Source organism: Odocoileus virginianus, chromosome 5 (genome assembly GCF_023699985.2).
Source record: "Odocoileus virginianus isolate 20LAN1187 ecotype Illinois chromosome 5, Ovbor_1.2, whole genome shotgun sequence".
Lineage (NCBI taxonomy): Eukaryota > Metazoa > Chordata > Mammalia > Artiodactyla > Cervidae > Odocoileus > Odocoileus virginianus.
The window spans coordinates 7,914,691-7,933,897 of record NC_069678.1 but is presented as its reverse complement, the minus strand read 5'-3'; the positions used below and the strand labels follow the sequence as shown (position 1 = coordinate 7,933,897).

At 43.6% G+C, this 19,207-nt stretch overlaps 1 protein-coding gene across 2 annotated transcripts; it reads right to left on the bottom strand.

Annotated features, from left to right (window-relative positions):
• Positions 1–240: 240 nt before the first annotated feature.
• PRUNE1 (prune exopolyphosphatase 1) lies at positions 241–18,793 on the bottom strand. 2 transcript variants are annotated; one of them, XM_020912314.2, is made up of 8 exons: positions 18,632–18,793; positions 11,431–11,523; positions 10,560–10,762; positions 8,725–8,909; positions 7,846–8,004; positions 6,078–6,172; positions 3,854–4,012; positions 241–2,077 (listed from the first exon to the last, which is right to left on the bottom strand). In XM_020912314.2, the coding sequence occupies exons 1-8, from the start codon at positions 18,668–18,670 to the stop codon at positions 1,649–1,651; spliced, it is 1,362 nt and encodes a 453-aa protein (XP_020767973.1). In that variant the 5' UTR covers positions 18,671–18,793; the 3' UTR covers positions 241–1,648. The 2 variants fall into 2 exon arrangements, with proteins under 2 accessions (XP_020767973.1, XP_020767980.1); XM_020912321.2 differs by lacking the exons at positions 8,725–8,909; positions 11,431–11,523; positions 18,632–18,793 and having other exon boundaries at positions 10,560–10,725.
• Positions 18,794–19,207: the final 414 nt, after the last annotated feature.

Below are 19,207 nucleotides of genomic sequence, written 5' to 3'. Positions count from 1 at the left end.
CTCAAGCATAAGCAAAATCAAGGACACAGAAATATGTGATAGAGTTCTGAAGAAGAAACATTAAAGGAAAGGCTGAGGATGAGGGGAGATAAAAAGACTGTTGCTCCTTATTCCCAAGGAGCCAACAGAAGGAAGACAGTAAGTACAGCAGAAAGAAGGGAAATGAATCTTGAGGAAGTTAAAACAATTACCCAAGGGAAAGGGCTGATTATAGTTGTAAAAAGAGACAATAAGACCTCAAACAGGAAAAAAGTATTTAATACTTTAACAAAATGCAAAATAAAAGTAACCAAGTTACAAAACGTAAATTCCTTTGGTTCAATAATCACACCACTATTTTACCTGCCAATGGCTACAAACATCATCCCTTCAAAGTGAAGTCAGACTGTTTCCCTCATATGAAGACATCATGCCAAAACCATCACATACCCCACTGTTCAGCGAAACTGTTGACAACCCACAGGAGACAGAGCTGTTGGGGAGGAAACGGGGGAACAGGAAGAGAAAAGGGGGACTCTACACATGCAGAACAAGTCAGGGGCGGGGCTCTGTGCTGGGTCACTAGGAATCATACCCCTGTACATGCTACATGAGGCTGAGGACCTTGGTACAATTACACAGAAACAGACAATCCAGTGACCCTGAGCATTCCCAGGGAAACAGAAACAAAAACAAAAAACCAGAGAAGCAGAGGTGAGAAAGGATGGTGGCAACGGGACAGAAACCAGGGAATATCAGTTTTGCAGACAGGGAAATGAGACTCGAAGGAGTGAGTGTCTGAGCAAAAGACACAGTTTATGGCACTCGGTATGAAACTCCCTGTTTCCCTCTCCTCTGTGCAAGAGGAAAATGAGATGGATAAGAAATCAATATTTTTGCCATCTTTTGGGAAGAGTGCCTAGGTCTTAAGGCCTTCCCAGGTGTCTCCTGAACCAGAGGTCTTCTGCATCCCTGCTCTGGCTCAGAGGGATCCAGAGAAACTGAGAGCTGGGCCACCTGATCAGGACAGAAGACAAGGGCCTCCAATCTGCCCCTGAACAATCCTGAAACAGTCATAATAAGCTGAGAATAGAAATTTAGCCATCTTGGATCAGACACCATCACCTAATTGGGGGGCAGAGAGAGGAGTCATGGAGGTGGAAATGAGCTAAAGGCTGAAAACTAGAATAAGCTTAAGGTAGGTATTGTGTTCAATAAATACTTGAATTAATAAGAGAATAAATGAATACTGGAGACAATGCATGTTTGGGTCCATGAGAAATACTGGTTCTTTTAAAGAGCCTGAGTGAGGGCACTCTCAGGTACACATTATTTCTGTGCCACTCTGTGGCACCTGTATGTTACCACATTATGTAATACATACAAATGTATGTTATTACATTATGACCGTGGCAAATGAAACAGATGATAGTCAGCGCAGATTTCAACAGTTAAATTAAATAATAAAATGTGTTTGATTGGTTGAGATTGTGGGGAAAAAGGTAGAAAGCCAGCTCAGCTTTCTTTCTCTTCTTTCTCCTCCTAGGTTAATGACAACAGTGCACCAGATTCTGGAACAATGAAGAAGACAGAACTGCTGAAACATCTCAAAACATGCATTCAGGATGGTTCAAGCAACCTCTCTCACTTTCCCCTTCCCTCCCAACAGTCATTTCTTGGACAGGGAGGCAGTGGTAGATTCTGACAGCGAGATCTGACTACATTTCTCGAAGATGACCTCGGCTGAGAATTTCGGCAGCCCCTGATCCAGGGGGCACTCGTCCACCAGGCTGTTCATGGGTGTGGGGGGCAGTGGAGGCTCCTCCTCATCCTGACTCAGTCCAGAAAGCAGGGAGTTGCCTGCCCTGTCCAATTCTTTGTCCACCTGCTCCCTTGACACACCCTCTGTCTCAGGCTGTCCTAAAGGGATGTTCGTGGAGTCAAAATATGCTGACAGGGCTTCCTGGAGCAGAGGCAGAACTTTCTTTCGAGAGACCTGGGTGTTGCCTTGAAGATAGGCTTGGAGGTTAGGGTGGCTGCTTGGGACAGGGGTCAGCTTCAGGGACGGAGAGTGGGAACGTTCCAGGATTCCACAGATCTAAAAAGGAGACAAGATGGGGAGATGGTATATAAGGTGGTGAAGCAAAAGGCTGAGACTTCTAAGAGACTTCTCTAGCAGAGGAGGAAAAAAAAACTGTTTGGTTTTTTTAAAATTTAAATGAAATTATCCAAAGTTGTTTTATTGCTTGCACATCAGCTAATACTGATTACTAATACACAGTATTTTAGAAACAGAAGAAATATTTGAGATCATATATTTCATTTTGTTAATAAGTAAACCAAAGTCCAGAGAGATCTGATGTCTTGAACACAGATGATGGTAGAGTCTGAACCAGAATCTGGGACTCCCAGCTCCTAGAATTTTGTTGTTTCCAAGGGTACTGCTCTGTTTAAAAACTTAAACTCTATCCTTAGCTGAGATGGGCCAAGCATCTGCACTGAAGTCAGGGGAACGACAGAGGCAGAAAGAATGAATAGATCAAATGGGTCTGGGAGGTATGCCAGGCACTGTGCCATGTCTGGCCATTTTCAAATACTACTTTTCTCACTTAATCCTCACAACTACCTTACTGGTTGTTATTTCTATTACCCTCATTTTTAGGTAGGGAAACTGAAGCTTAGATAGATTAGGTAACTTGCCAAAGGTCAACTCTGAATGAAGCAAAGCTGATAGTTGAACTCAGGTCTGTCACTAGAGCAGTGTTCTAAATTATTAGATACCATTCTGACCAAAGGAGAAAGACAGGAAATGGTAGGGCAGACCTTGAAAAGAGGACTACCATTTCCCAGCACAGAGGCAGCCAGAGTGATGGTCAACTCACCAGAGGGACTGTGGCAGGGAGAAGAGGGGAGACTTAGGAAGGTGGCATCAAAGCACCCTTTCCTTCATGACATGATTACTAAGAGCACCTTGTGCCCAGCAATGAACTTCACATATGATATTATGCTTCACGATCATATCACACTAGGTAGTAATATGCCATTTATGGACTCAGAAGTCAACTGACTTCCCTTTGGTCAAAAGGCCAGTAAGTGGCAAATCTGGGACAGAAAAGCCTGTTTATCTACCTTTAAAAGGGTAGTTCTTTCCACAATGCCAAACTTACTTTCCATTGAATGAAATTACGTTTACGTTTGCTTCCTGGAGGAGAAGATAAAGACAGAGAGAGGTGGGAAAAGGCAGACATACCTTTTATGAACAAAAAGATTATCTGGCTATATTCAGACTAGTCTAGCAGTCCTCATTGCTAAGAAGTCCAAAGACTCTGGACTGCCTTAAGTCCACTTTTAAATTCTTCCCTGAGTTTATGAGTAACCAACAGAGGAAAAGAAAAGTGGAGAAGTGAGAAAGGTGGCCAAATGGAAGATCAGAGTTAAAAACCAAATCTGCTCCTCAACTACTCTGCACAGTTAGCACAGAGTAACTAATCCTTGCCCAGTTAAAGAGTAAAAAAGGTTTTTCTTCTGTTTTCAGTTTTCAAAGCAATATGGTAAAAATAAATTGATTTCCAGGAGTTAGGAATTAGTGACTAAATCAAGTTTTAACTCCAGACTTATAACAGGTTCTTTTAGCCCAATTTCAAGTCTTACTAAGTAGGAATTGTGTCTCTAATTTTCTTTAGAATCTCCATTTCTAACCAATAGCATGATTAAGGATAGTCATATATAGAGAAAATGGAAAAAAGGAAGAAGGGGAGATTCTGGAAATAGATCAAGGACCTCTGTATAAATACAAGAACCAAGGAGAGGTCTTTATAGAACAGAGCAGTGCACACAGGCCGAACTCCATAGGACCCCTAGGACAGAGACTCACCGTCATTCGAAGCGCTGCATGGGGACAGAAAACAGCCAACTGCCGCACTGGCTCATTGTAAGTGTTGAAAAAGATAGTCATGGCAACCAGGGCATCATAGCCGTGAGCCTGGCAGAAGGCATGGAGATCTGCAAGGAGGCCAGACCTCTGCAGAAAAGCCTAAAACAAAAGAAATGGACAGGGGTGAGGGCTACAGCTGGACCCTCATTATCATCCCCAACAAAAGATGCTTATGAAAGGTTTCTTTGCATGATAACCTGATAACCTGGGACTTGTACTCCATAGAAAGGTATCTAGTATTTACTCTGTGCTATTTATGTGCTGGAAGGCAACATATAGAATGAGAATACAGGCTTTGGGTTCAGACAGAATTGGTTTGGATCCCTGATCATAAGTTTCCTCATGTAAAATGAGGATAAATCATTTACCAAACACGATTGTTTTAAGAACTAAAAAATGATAATGTAACTAACATGTTGGGCATGTCCAAGGCTATGTTGCTCTTGCAATCAAACAAGCAAGGTCTTTGCCTTTTGGGTATTTTTATTCTAAATTAAAATAGAATACAAATGGTGCATACAAATAAGTACAGATAACATGACAACTGCATCCTTGGCTCTTCATTCTTTGTCTATATTCTTCTCCAAAATCTCATGCGGTATTTCCTCCAATGAATAGCACCACCAGCTGCTCCAGATTAGGGCTTTTCTTTATTCTTGGTATTTCTAATGAGTCAATTTATACTGTGATTATGGTACTTGGAAAGCCTTTTGTATTCTTTATTTTTCCTCCAGTTTTTATTATAAAAAAATTTTTTTTAAAGAAAGTTTTTGGCTGTGCCATGTGCCATGTGGGACCTTAGTTCCCAGACCAGGCTCTGAACCCCTGCTCCCTGCAGTGGAAGCGCAGAGTCCTAACCCCTGGACTGCCAGGGAATTCCAAGCCTTTTGTGCTCTTATGTTTGGTTCCCAAACTAGGTTATAAGTAGTAAGAGAAGAGGCCAAACTATTCTTTTTTTGGTTATTTGGTGTTTTTTACATGTTATTTAGGAGAAAGCTGTGCATTCTATGAAAGTATGTGTTTAGATCAGGCTGTTGACTGATTTAAACCAATATGATATGGAACTAGGTATTAAAATACCATTATCAGAGTTATATTCATTCACCCATTTGACAAATTCACTGAGCATCCACTATGTGTCAGGCACTGTCAAAGTGCTGGAGATATACCAGAAACAAAAAAAAACAGGGTCCCTGCTTAGGGGGAGTTGATAAACTAGCAGAGGAATATAGACAAAAAACAAGGAAACCATGAAACATGATTATTTCAGTGTGCTGAGTGCTATGAAAAAAAACAAACAGGAATTTCTTGGCAGTCTGGCAGTTAAGATTCTGTGCTTTCCACTGCAGGGGACCCAGGCTTGATCCCTGGTCAGGGAACTAGATCTTGCAAGCTGCATGGCCAAAAATAAAAAGTAATTCTTAGAGATTTTTGAGCACAAAGGGCATTACTTTAGTTAGGGTAATCAGCAAAAACCTTTTAAAGGAGGAGACACCTGAGCTAAGTCCTGAACAAAAAGAAGGAGCCAGCTCTGCAAAAGGAGTGCAAAGGCTCTGGGTTGACAGTGAGTTTAATGGTTCTGAAAAACAGAAAGCAAACTGGGGTGCCTGCAGTACTGTGAGTGCAGGAATGGGGCTGGAATGAGCAGGTGTCAGAGAAAAGGATGAAGGCCTGATCAAAGATGGCCCTTTAAACCACAGTAAGGCCTTTAGATTTTATTAGAAGTGTGATGAAAAGGCAGTCAAGGCAGGAGGGCCGATAGGATCTGACACATCTTTGTCCATGCCTCGCGGCTTGCAGCATCTCAGTTCCACAACCAAGGATTGAACCCAGGCCAGAGCAGCCAAAGCACTGAATCCTAACCAATAGACCACCAGGTAATGCCCCTGGATCTGATTTATTGTCTTAAAGAGATCACTCTAGCTGCTGTGGGGAGAACTGTTTGCAGGGGCCGAAAGTGGAGACAGGGAAACCAGCATGGGGGTCACTACAGGTCACTGGGGGTCTCACAGTGCAGTGAGAGATGATGGACTGTGGAGTTACAGTAGAGATGGAAAAAAGTAGGCACAAGATATATTTTGGAGGCAAGCCAGGAATAAGGGACAAGGTTACAAACAAAACTGAAGGTTTTCTCTCTCCACCCACACCTACATCTTGCTCTTACCTCCATATCCATATATATTGCACTAATGGCCACCTTAGTGCCTTGTCTGGAGATGGTCTTCTGGTCCTTTCGCAGCATCTGCTCTGTGGTCAGTCCTAGAAATTGGATGTGAGACTAAGGGTCAAAAAAGAGAACCAAGAGAACCCAAGGTCCTAGGATCAGGAAGGTGAGGACACCAAGACAGGTCAAGCAAGAGGAAAAACAGTCACTCTTTGAGGCAAAGAACAGGGCTCATAACTCAGGATGTAATTCTAGAATGGAAATTTACTTTAAATAAAAAATTATTTTCAATTAGTGGGTCACAACAGTTACCTTTAGAGCAAGGGACTTCGGGGAGCAGGGAAAATGGAAGAAGAGAGGGTTTTACTCCTGATTTTCCCCTTTCTGGGTTGTTTCACTTTTCTAAAAGTACATGTGACCTTTCGTTCTCTTTTTTAAATATCCACAAGCAGTGAAAGAAAGTCGCTCAGTCATGCCTGACTCTTGGACTGTAGCCTGCCAGGCTCCTCTGTCTATGGAAATCTCCAGGCAAGAATAATGGAGCGGGTTGCCATGCCCTTCTCCAACCCAGGGATCGAACCGGCTCTCCTGCACTGCAGGTGGATTCTTTACTGTCTGGGCCACCAGGGAAGCCCTGGTGGTCCATTTCTTTCTCTTTCTAAAAATGTAAACAAGAGATAGCTGGGTAAAAAAAGTCGTGGAATTTTTTCTCCCTTTATTTTGTCCTTTGTATTATTGTTTTTGTTCAGTCGCTAAGTCGTGTCTGACTCTTTGCAACCCCACAGACTGCAGCACGCCAGGCTTCCCTGTCCTTCACTATCTCCTGGAGTTTGCTCAAATTCATGTCCACTGAGTCAGTGACGCTATCTAACCACCTCATCCTCTGTCTGCCCCCTTCTCCTTCTGCCTTCATTTTTTCCCCAGCATCAGGGTCTTTTCCAGTGAACTGACTCTTTGCATCAGGTGTCCAAAGTACTGGCACTTCAGCATCAGTACTTCCAATGAATATTTAGGGTTGATTTCCTTTAGGATTGACTGGTTTGATCTCCTTGTAGTCCAAGGGGCTCTCAAGAGTCTTCTCCAGTACCTCAATTCAAAAGCATCAATGTCCTTTGTACATTCACCCTAAATGTTTCTTCTGCTTCCCTAACCAGTGATCTAGATCACCCTCTCATAATTCAGTACGGTTGACCCTCTGTATGCAGGTTTCACATTCACAGATAAGGAGGGCCAGCTATATTCATATATTTTGCTATTTTATATAAGGGACTTGAGTTCATCCAAGCATTCTGGCATCTGTGAGGGATCCAGGAACCACTTCCCTACAGATCTGAGGGACAACTATATTCCCTCTGCATACTTATGTCTATAGTTTCTTTCTTTTTTAAAAAAATAAATTCTTTTTTTTGGCTGTGCTAGGTGTTAGTTGCAGCATGTGGGATCTAGTTCCCCGACCAGGGATTGAACCTGGTCTCCCTGTATTGGGAGTGCAGTCTTAACTGCTGGATCACCAGGGAAGTCCCTAAATGTCTATATTTTCTAATTAGACTGAAAACCTCTGAGACTCTTAATATATTCCTTCGTATCCACACAATATCCAGGACAGAACAATCCAGTAAATCAATGATTAGTCTATGATTAGACTCACATACTAGCCAGCTTCTTTCTGGTGTAAAGCTTAAATCACTCGGCATGCTCTGACAGTATTTTGCTGGTTTTCAAGCATATAATGAACAAGGCTTTTGTCTACTAGTTTAACACTTCATACCTGATACATCAAACTTGGCCTTTTGCAGAGAATCAAAGATGTCATTTCTGCTGGGCAGATCTGGGAAGAGGGCCTCTAGTTTTTCTACATAGTGGTTGTCCTTGAGGGTTGCCTTTCCAATTTTAAGGTCCATGTTCACACAGTCCAGGATGATTGTTCCTGCAGAGAAGGAGCATGGCAGAACTCAAATCCTGTGGCCCTCTATTCCTGGCAACTAGAGCACACATTACCCTCAAACCCAATGGACACAATACCTAAGGAGACTGTATGGCAACTCACAGGAAACAAAACAAACTGGGACAATGTCCTGAGTGAGACATCCCAAATCCAAACTGAAATGTAGGCACAGAAATGGGGAAAAGGTAGAAAGGAAGTGTGAGTATCTCAATTCCTGGAGATTTTGAAACCTAGTCAGAGAGAGATGACCTCTCTTCTGTAGGCCAAATTCCAGTTGGAAGAGATAGTTGAATCCAATTCTCTCTCTCTTTTTTTTTTTTTAACAAATGGAGAAAATAAGAACAAAAAAGGTTAAGAAATTTGTTCAAGGTCATATAACTACTTCCTGAGCAGAAATGGTATTAGAATTCATTTCCTGCTTCTTTGGCTAGTTCTCCTTTCATTATACAATGCTACTAATAGGCAGCTTCTAGGTCTGTTTGATGCTTCCTTTCCGCTCTCTCCAAAATATTCCCCAGGCCTTCAAAGGACAAAGTACTCGAAAGCCTTTATAATGCCTAATTGCTCCTTGAAAGAACCTCCTCCGTTAGGGACTAAGTGGCTTTGAGAGGGTATGGTCAGACTGGAAGACTCTAGACTTCTTCACTTTCCCTTCTCTGGGATGGGATACAGGGTCAGGTCCCAACCCCCAGCCACCCTCACCATGAAGAAGGGCTGCAGTTTGCCTGTCCAAGATCTCTGGTGCCCCCTGCAGGATTCTCTCGGCCACCAGGGTAGCGCAGGACCCCACCAGCTCAACTGAAACATGGCAGGGAGGGCAGTGTTTCTGATCGACGGGCCGATGGTCTAGCACCTCTGCCACTGCCTCCTCTAGGGCTGCGTCACTTCTGTGTGGGAAAGGGGGGGTGTGGGGGAAAGAGAGAGAGAGATAGGTAGGGGCACTCCAGCTGTACTGCTCATGAAGAAAAGACAGACATCTCAGGCGAACACTTAGATCCTTGATCACTTCCACCTCTGCCCCACTCCTCTCAATGCTCTTCTTAAATACTATAACTGAGGCCGTCTTTAAATACTGCATAAGTGAATTTGACAAAGCATCAGTTACCCGTATCTCATCCACATATTTGATGTGCCTTTCCAGTCGACACCTGGACACCCAACATCTAAATCTCTCCTGTTTCCTCAATTCACTTAATGTCCAAATTTCACGCAGCTCACAGGATCCTATGGCTTCTGGCTCAATTCCCATCCATTCCCTTCTCTCAACCCTCTGCTACTGCCTTATTCTCGGCCCTCAATATCTCTCATCTGAACTATTCCAATAGTTCCCTAGCCAAACCCTTGCTTTCAGGGTCCTCCTCAACTGTCCTCCACAAAGTTACCCACAAGATCATTTGAAAAATGCAAATTTGGTTCTGCTAAGACCTGGAATAAAGAGAATTGACAATAGCTCCCCACTGCTCTAAAATAAAATCTAATCTGGAAGGGCCTACAAGGTCTCCATGATCAGGCCCCTGCCTACCTCTCTAATCATCTTTTTTATGTCCTGCTTCTCCCTCACAGTTTATGTTCCAGTCATGCAAAACAAACCCCAGTTCTCCCAAGTCACCGTACTATTTCATGCCTGCCTGCATTTTGCTTATCTTAATGTTCATTACTCTGCCTGGATACTTTTCCTAATTACCTCACATCCTCATACACCAAGCAAATACCGAGTCTTTCAAGACTGAGATCAAGGATCCACTCTGTTAGAAAAACTCTCCTGACATTCTCCACTCCCCACTTGTATATTTAACCACTCCATCCTCCATGCACCTGTTGTTCCCTAAATGACAGTTACCACTTACCTCTAACACCCATACAATGACCCGTTTGTCTAGTTCCCTCCTCTGACTGACAACTCCTTGAGAACAGACTCCACTTCACCTTCATCCTCTAAACAGAAGTTTATTAATGAGTGAGTGGATAGATGGACTAGTGCCTGAAGGCTGTCCTCTATCAGTAACCCTGATATAACCAGTGTGCTCAAGGAAAAAAATGTACATATTAGCATTAGCAGGAGCCAGACACTTGGAAAGATCAATATTCATATTGCCTTGTTGGCCAGTTTTTTCCAATCCTAAATTAGGGATGGAATTATTATAGGTGTGTACATTTGTTAACTAGCACTAATGAGATACTGCTTTATGAAGGAAATGATTTTGCTAATTTTTAAAAAATACAGTTGTAACCATTATTCAAAGGTTTCTATTACAATAAATCTGCCATGAAATCTTAAAACAATGATACCAAAGGTAGATCTAAATTATTTCTGAGTTATCCTTTAGTTTGAACTCTTCATGTTTCTATTTATTTTTATTACTTGTATAATTAGAGAAATGACAATATTTTTTACTGCCTTTCTATATCTGGTATCACCCATCAATTATGATTAGCCCATGAGATCCCTGAGAGCAAACATTCTTCTTCTCTTTGAAAATCTTACTCATCACAGCCCATGGCACATGATAAGTATCAGCTTTATTTCTTCCACTTACCTGGGTAAGACATGATGGTCAACAAGGATGAGGGTGAGCTGGCCAGCCTGGTGCAGTGCATGGAGGTCAATCTCATCCCGGAAAATCAAGAGGGACTCTGGAATGTGAATCTTCTGAAGGAAGAAGACATTGTCACCTCGTAGAGGTAGCTCTGAACGTTTTATATTTAAAACTGGTACAAAGACTTCCTCGGCCTCAGTTGTCTGGATAGGAAAGTGAAAACAAGGTCTGGTTGTGTTATGTGATAGGACAGGAAAAGTCACAAGACCACTGGAACCAAGGGAGACATGATCTTGGGGAAAACTGCCTTCCTCAAAGCTGCAGTTTTCCAGTCTGATCAAAATAAAAGGATGACCCTTGCCCTCTTTCCTTCTTAGCAATAACCTGAAGGTCAACAAGACAACTCATGGAAAAGGTCTAGTTCCAGATGCTGCAGAGAAGAGACTATCAGTCCTCCAGAGCCGACAAGGGCATGAGGAATATACACAGACCACTGACACTCACTGTTGTTCAGTCGCTAAGCTGGGTCTGACTCTTTGCGACCCCACGGACTGTATAGCACACCAGGCTTCCCTGTCTCCACTATCTCCCAGAGTTTGCTCAAATTCATGTTCACTGAGTCAATGATAACTCAGTAACTGACTGTGTGAATATTGCTTTATGGTTTACAAATTCTTCAAAATACATCTGCTCATTTGACCCTCACAGCAACACTGCAAAGTATTATCATTTCAGATTGTATAGTTACTGATATGAAACTCAGCAAAGTTAAGGGATCTGAGTTACCTAAGGCAAAATGCTATCAAACAGCAGAGCTGGGTTTTGAATCCAAATCTTTTCATTCTAAGGGACTCTGTTCTTAGGTACTCACCTTTGCCAGGTAAAAAGCCAGGGCAAGGGCTGACACCATGGAGTCCAAGTCACAAGCTTCATTTCCCAGCACAACATGTATGGGTCGGGACTCCTAGAGAGGTGGGAGAATGGGATTAACAAAAGCATCCTCTAATCATTTCCATTTATCTAATACACATGTAGGGCTGCACACACATCCTCTCACTGACCTTCATAGAGGAGGTAGGTCAGATATTCTTATGGGTCCTCATTTCATGGATAAGGATATTAGCTAAAAGGGCATATGTGTTTTGGCCAAGCTTTAAGCATTCCACATGTATCTACTTAGTGGAAACGTACTCCCTCCTCTCTACCACAGTCTCCTTGAATGTTAACTTTCAGAAGAGCAGTAAATAATTCTCTGATTCTTATGCTCCTTGGGACACTCAAGGAGTAGTCAAAGGCACAGCGTCTGGGGTCGCCAGTGTACTCAAACCATATCAACTCTGGTTTGTACTTTTTTCCTGTTTTCAAATAGGGAAAAGAATCCTTGTACTTCTAAATGAGAACAGGTGAACAGACTTTGAAAATAAAAGTAAAAATAAGATCAAGTCCCTTAGCCAGATATCTAGTCCATGAAATTCCCCCTACTCAGGGGAGTGTCAATGATAGCCAGATTAACCAACACTCTCACACCCAAGAAACTGATACTTTCTCCAACGGGTTCAGATTAAAACAAAAACAATTGTTGCTGCTGGAACTTTTATTTTTAAAGCTTTGAAAATCCAGCTGCTGATAAGAACTCTGAAGAGGGAGACACATCTGTTGCTATTATTAACCTTGTTACTTTGCATCTCCCTATCAGACTTTAAATAAAATACACTAAAACCTACAGGTGCCCAAAATAGCAAAGATGCATTTGGCCAGGTGGACTGAGACCATACAGTCCATGGCTCGGCTTAGGCACAAGGATTCTCTCTTACCAGTTTACTTTTGAATTTCTATCTCAGCTTACTTCTGAGAGAGAGGAAGGAATACGAGAAATTCCTTAAGAGATACACTAGCTTCTTAATTTCAGCACTACTGGCCTTTTGAACTGCACAATTCTTGGCTGCAGGGGCTGTCCTCCTGTGCATTGTCAGATGTTTGGCAGCACCCCCAAACCCCACCTCCAGTCATGACAGTCAAAATGTCTCCAGATTTGCCAAATATTCCGCGCAGGGCAAAATCACCCCCAGTTGAGAACTGCTGGGTTACAGAAAAGTGAAAATCTACTCTGGCTTCTTCAGTCAGGGAAGATTTGCTAGACAGAAGAGTTTAGAGAAGTGGGGAAGCATTTAGAAGAGTAAAACATAACAAGTAACGCTTTATCAAGTAATATAACTTTCGGAAGAAAGAGAATCTAGGGGGACCGAGAATCAGCTTCCCTGTATTGACTGTTATCCACTCTCCTCACTTGCGCAGAAACCCAGAGCCAGAAAGGGACAATTTTAGAAGACTTCTGGTGGTAAAAACTGGCCTGTCTAGTAACTAGGTAAGTTTTTATTTTGAAACCACCCTCTTCTCCATCTTCCACTCCCCACCCTAGTTGTTGTTCTTGTTTGGTTGCTAAGTCATGTCCAACTCTGGTGACTCCATGGACTGTAGCCCACCAGGCTCCTTTGGGATTTCCCAAGCAAGAATCCTGGAGTGAGCTGCCCTACAGAGAAGGACAAGAGGCAGAGGTTATCTGTCGAGGTTTTGCACAAACAGCTTCTGGGAAAGGGCTTCCCCGGTGGACTCAGCGGCAAAGAATCTGCCTGCAATTCGGGAGAGGCAGGAGACGTGGGTTCCAGTTCCTGGATTGGGAAGATCCCACGGAGGAGGGAACGGTAACCTACTCCAGTATTCTTGCCTGGGAAAATCCCATGGACAGAGGAGCCTGGCAGGCTACAGTCCATGGGGTCCCAGAGACAAGACACGACCGTGCAACTGAACACACACACACCCCCAAGGTCACATTTTTAAATCTTTTACCTCTGGGGAAAGTCTGCCCTTAGGTTCTCCCTTGTGCCCATTTCTCTAAGCCTATTTCAAGGGTGTGGCAGCCAAGACCCATTTACACCGAACAGCATGGGAGAGGGAAGATTCTTTTCAATATTAAACTCTTTGCCAACACAATATGAGAATTCTGTACCCAAGACCCGGGGCCCATAATAACTCCTCTGACTTGCAATTCGTCCTCCTGATACCAGAGAAGGCCCCTCTGTTTCCTGGATACCACGAATGGACCAGATGGCTGTGGACCAGTGACAGCAAAGCACTTGAGATAAGTGGCCGCAGAGATAACTCGCTCACAGAAGCGGAAAGGGAGGGCACTATGTTCTCCAGAGAGGGAACTACACACAAGAGAGGCCATAGGGTCCCGACTCTGGAGAATAAAGGTGAGAGGAACAGAAGGAAGGCAGATCAGGAGAGGTCTACTGCTGCGCTTGAAGAGGCCCTCAGAGAACCCTTCCAAAATTCACACTGGTGCTGCTCCCTCCAAGTGGCAGCTGAACTAGGCTCATTCAGATCCCCAGCACCAAGAGAAGGCTAAGCCGAAAGTAGGGACCAAATACAACGTCATGGCTCTGAGGGGAGGAGAAATGACCGCCAGAGGAAGGTGAATAACTAAGCCCTTGTGCTGAGCCAAGCTCAGATAGCAACCAAAAAGAATTCACACAAAAGGAATACTCTGGGACCGTCAGCAAATCTTGGGAGCAGGAGCAACCAGGGGAGGTGGAGGCATTCCTTCCCCCCGGCAGCACCCACCACTCCCCTAGCCTGACTGGTCCATTCACCACCCACAAAACATGATGTGCACATTCCCAACTCTGCCCTTCGCACTGTTTGTTCTTCTCTGAGAGCAGCCGAACTGTCACTGGAAAAGACCACAGGCTGGGGTTGAATCCCAGCTCTGCTTCTGGTTGTAGGACTTTGGCCTCTCTAAGCTTCTTTTTCCTCATATAAAAATGGGGATACTACTGTAACCAATTTCATGAAGTTGTTATGAGGGTTAAATGAGATAGCACATAAGAGCCAACTCTGTCATAGTTCAGAGGAGTTTTCTTCCATATTCTTTCTCCAGCCCTTGCCGTCCTTACCCAAGCTCCCTCTCTCTGCAAATCTTCCCTCTACCCGGGCCACACCAATCTCTTCTACTTCCAGCTTCCTGTACTTGGGGTACAGAACTTAACTACCACTTAAGGAGCTCGCTATCTTTTCATGGGCGTGTATCACAAATCCTTAACATAGCTTAGAAATTAGGTGACTATATACTTTGCTGTTCAGACCAGGACTCTTTTGAAACGAAAAGGGCTTCAATTAATGATTATATTTCAATAAGCTATCCTGGGCAAGTCAGGTATATGAATGCCTAACTTACAAGGTACCATTCTCCTCTTCATTTAGGAAAAACATGTGTAACTCTTAACCCCCGCCCCATCCCCCACTAGCTGAAAGCACAAGCCAAACAGCCTCAGTTTTCTGACCATCAGAGGAAGAGTTCAGGACAAATATAGCTATACTTAGAGTGTGAGGAAACCTGAGCTGCCAATGGAAGAAATACAATCTGAGAGCCAGGAGTAGATATAAACTTTTTTTTCCTTCCTTTAAAAAAACCCACTAGTTGAAGTGACTGTATTCTGATGTTCTTTGTGGGCTCAACAGTGTGAGAGGGGATGGTTTTAGGGCTAGCACAGAAAACCACTTCCCTTCTGAGGCTGAATACGGTCTGAAGCTTACTCTATGAACTAGTTAATGAAGAAGGAAAAAAGGAGACAAGGAATCAGAGATAGAGAAGTATTTCCGGCAAGGAAGATGGGACTGAGTGACGCAAGGACTGTAAATTTCTAAGGAGAATAAGCCACTCCTGATTTCTGCCTCATGACTGAGAAGTGCAGACAACATACATTATCCAAAGCTTCTGGATGAACACCTAACTAGAATGTGGCCCCACCCTGAAGCAAAGACCCCCACCCCCGCCACTGAACTAAAAGTGACAGATGACTTACCATGACTAGGACATTTAGTTAAATAAGATTTCTTTGAAATAGAACAATCTACTATCATTGTGGTAGCAGACTGTAGAAAATTTCACTGGTATCAAATGCTAAAAATATGGTATCAATAGGAAAGTTGGTTGAGTTATCAGCTGTTTCTGTCTTATATAAAAGTCCAAGCATTCATGATTTCCTAAAAGTTATACTGTATTTTAACAGCAACACTCAAACTTAATAGTGTCTCTGGGGACTTCCCTGGTGGTTCAGAGGCTAAGACTCCACACTCCCAATGCAGGGGGCCCAGGTTCCATTCCTGGTCAGGAAACTAGATTCCACAGTCTGCAACTAAAGATTTAGCATGCCACAATGAAGAAAGAAGATCCCGCATGCCACAACTAAGACCCGCCACAGCCAAACAAACAAATAAATAAAAATGTAGAAAAACAAAAGGAATGGACAGAGGAATGGAGAAAAAAGATGTGGTACATATATACAATGGGATATCAACCAGCCATTAAAAAGAATGAAATAATGCCATTTGCAGCAATACGGACGGGCCTAGAGAGTGTCATACTGAGTGAAGTCAGTCAGCAGAGAAGAACTATCGTATGACACCCCTTATTTGTGGAATCTAAAAAGTAATGATACAAATGAACTTACAAAATGGAAAGAGATTTACAGACTTAGAGAACAAACATGGTTGCCAGGGAGAACGGATAATTAGGAAGTTTGGGATGGTCATGTATACAACGCTGTATTTAACAAGGTTAAGTAGGTCCTGTATACAAGGACCTACTGTATAGTATGTGGAACTCTGCTCAATGATATGTGGCAACCTGGATTGGCAGGGAGTTTGGGAAAGAATGGATACCTATGTATGTATGGTTGAAACCCTTTGTTTGTTCACCTGAAACCATCATAACACTGTTAATCTGCTATACCCCAATACAATAAAAAGTTAAAAGAAATAGTTTCTGTCTAAATCATGTCTTTCTTTAGATAAGAAACAACAGTGTGGCCTCTGGGAAATTGGATATGGAGAAGAAAAAGATCTTTCTCATTTTCTTTTTTTTTTTCATATTCAGGTAACACTTTATTATTCTGGCTTTGAAATAGTTATGACAATACTCGGCAAAGTCCTAGGCAGTTCAAGTTACAAGACTGTCTCCCCAGAGTTACTGAATAAATCACTTGCATGGAGCATCCAGGTTTTTTCCAATATAAAATAAAAGCCTATGTAGCTGTTAGGCTCTGATAAATGCTTTCAAGTGAAAGTGAAGTTGCTCAGTCGTGTCGGACCCTTTGCAACCCCGTGGACTGTAGCCCACCAGGCTCCTCTGTCCATGGGATTCTCCAGGCAAGAATACTGGAGTGGGTTGCCATTCCCTTCTCCATTTTCTCATTTTCTAATTGTATATCTTTTTTGTATTAACTTTTTTTCACTATGTACATTCTCTACTTCCATAATTAAAAACAATCTAAATCATTGGGTGTCCATCTGTATGTCCTACTACCAGGTCACCCACTAACATTGCTAGTCTAACTTTCTAATTCAGGTCGTGTGATAGGAGCTCTAAGATATGATCTCTCCTTCACAAGTTTGGAAAGAGGAAGATCTAGATCCTGTTCCCTGGGGGAATGAATTCAGGCAGAGAAAGGTCAGGATATCAGTAATACTGAAAAAATCCAGTGTTTTTCAGCTTCATATTCCTGAGGAAGACATACTCTTAACCTGGGACACTTCTGGAGAGTAGACACTGTAGAATAGATGAATGCAATGAAATGCCATCTGGCAAGGTTTCAGGCTCAAAGACTCTTTATCAAATGGTGAAAAAGACTGGTTATTTGGGTCATTAGGGAAAAATCCAACTTCTTGGCCCTTGGAATGGTGCCAAAAAACCTCTATATTAGTCTTTAATGAGTTCCCTATGGTGGAAATCAGAGGTAACCAAAATGAATTGGTCCCAGATTGTGTTATACATTAAAATGACTTTCCCAAATTTGTATTTCACAAGGAAAAATTTGGTATAATTGGTTTTACACTAATTGAACTTCACTCCTATTCTTTTGTTTTCAGCCATGCCACACGACACATGGGATCTTATTTCCCCCACTAGGGATCAAAACTGCACCTCCTGCATTGGAAGGGTGGTCTTAACCACTGGACTGCCAGGGAAGTCCAGCACTTCACTCCCATTCCTCAGGTGAGGACATTCCTTTATGACAGCAGCTGATTCTGCAGGAGGAATTAGGTGACTTTTAGGATTTGTTACAGACCAGAATCTTATTTCCCAGGGAAGTTTGTCGAGTTTAAGATACTTTAAAAGGAGGCAGAGTTAACCATCTGTCAAGGTTTCTCCAAGGGTAGTATAACTTGAAGTAGGGGGGCCAGGTGACCTCCTGGAGCCTCTCTGGCCCGCTGTTTGCTGCTAACTGGGAATAGCGACCTAACGTTGCACGACCAGTCAGCATGGCTGGGAGATTCCAACTGGCTCAGAGAGCACCAAAAATAAGCCACAAAGCATTCAGGAGTCATGCATATAGTTTTGATTCCAAACATACTTTGTGCTTATCCCCATCCAGGTCGCGGATTTTTATGTAATTTGTGTGTGTTAAAGACAAGGAAGTAAACTGGAGGCAAAGGAATGCAAAGATGTGGATCAACAAACATGCCTGATGTACTGTGTGCGTTTACCTTAAAAACAGATTTAAAGTGTAACACCATGACCACCTTTAATTTAGAAGGAGTTAGGCCCGTCAGACAAAAACCGCCGTTCAGAGGCAACAAAGCCGTGGGCACAGGTTCCCTCGTACCCCCGGGGTTCACCTGGAAGCCAGGGCGCCAGGAAGGCCTCGTGAACGGAGAACTGAAAGAGGGGCGGGGAAAAGGGAACAAATACACCTCGCGGCCGGCACAGCCCGGGTCCCACTGACGGAACTAACCCAACGACACCGAGCAGCGGCTCAGAGGCAGGACCCGGCCCCACGATTCCGCCTCCCCGCTCTCGAGCAGACCCCAAAGGCTGGAGCCCCTAAGTGAGCATGCATTCCCACTCTCAAAGGCTAGGTTCTCCTTCCTCCCTCCTCAGGTTTCCAAGCCCCCACCCCACAATTCCGCGTTCCCTCCACACAAACCCTCGGTACTCCCCACATCCCACATCTTCGTCCTTCCTGGACCCCAAGATCCATTCCTTACGATCACAGACAGGGATCCCTTACCTGCAGAGCAGCTCGACAACCCTGCAGGTAGTTCTCCATGGTGAAGCCCAACGTGTGCCGCCGCCCCTCGCCGCGGAGAGGTTAACCGGCGAATGCGCCCCGCCCCGGACTCAGGGGCTTGCGACGAGTCGGGAGGCGGGACTCGAACCCGCCACACGGAGATTCACCCCGGGAGGAAGTGCGTAACCGGGCGCCCCGGGAGTCCGACGTTGCCCCGCCCCCAGGGGCGGAGGCCAAGTTCTGTGCCCAGAGACTCACGGGAGGCGCGAAGTGGGGAGTAGTGCGGGGCATCCTGGGAAATGTAGTCCCGCTGCTCCGCTATGGCCCCCAAGAATTGCGGGAAGAGAATTATCTGCGTTCACAAGTTTGTATGTGTCATATAATGTATCTTTGTGGCTTCTGAACTTTCCCTCTTGAGTCAGGCTAAGTATAGCGTCTTTCCATAAATTATATCCACCACCTGGTTGACATCTAAAATTCCACTGGGCAAAAACAACTTCGTCTTTCTTGAATTCTCTTGCTTACCAAACTGACCCATTATGTGGTCATCCTTGTTATAAAAAATTTTTAATAATC

What these genes read in the sequence shown, in the direction of transcription:
- PRUNE1 (XM_020912314.2), bottom strand. Translation starts at nt 18,670, where the DNA reads ATGGAGAACTACCTGCAGGGTTGTCGAGCTGCTCTGCAG. An exon ending in GTTGTCGAGCTGCTCTGCAG is followed by an intron (nt 11,524 to 18,631) that starts GTAAGGGATCCC and finishes CCACCTCTCTAG; the next exon opens with GAGTCCCGACCCATACATGT. An exon ending in GACCATCATGTCTTACCCAG is followed by an intron (nt 8,910 to 10,559) that starts GTAAGTGGAAGA and finishes TTTCCCACACAG; the next exon opens with AAGTGACGCAGCCCTAGAGG.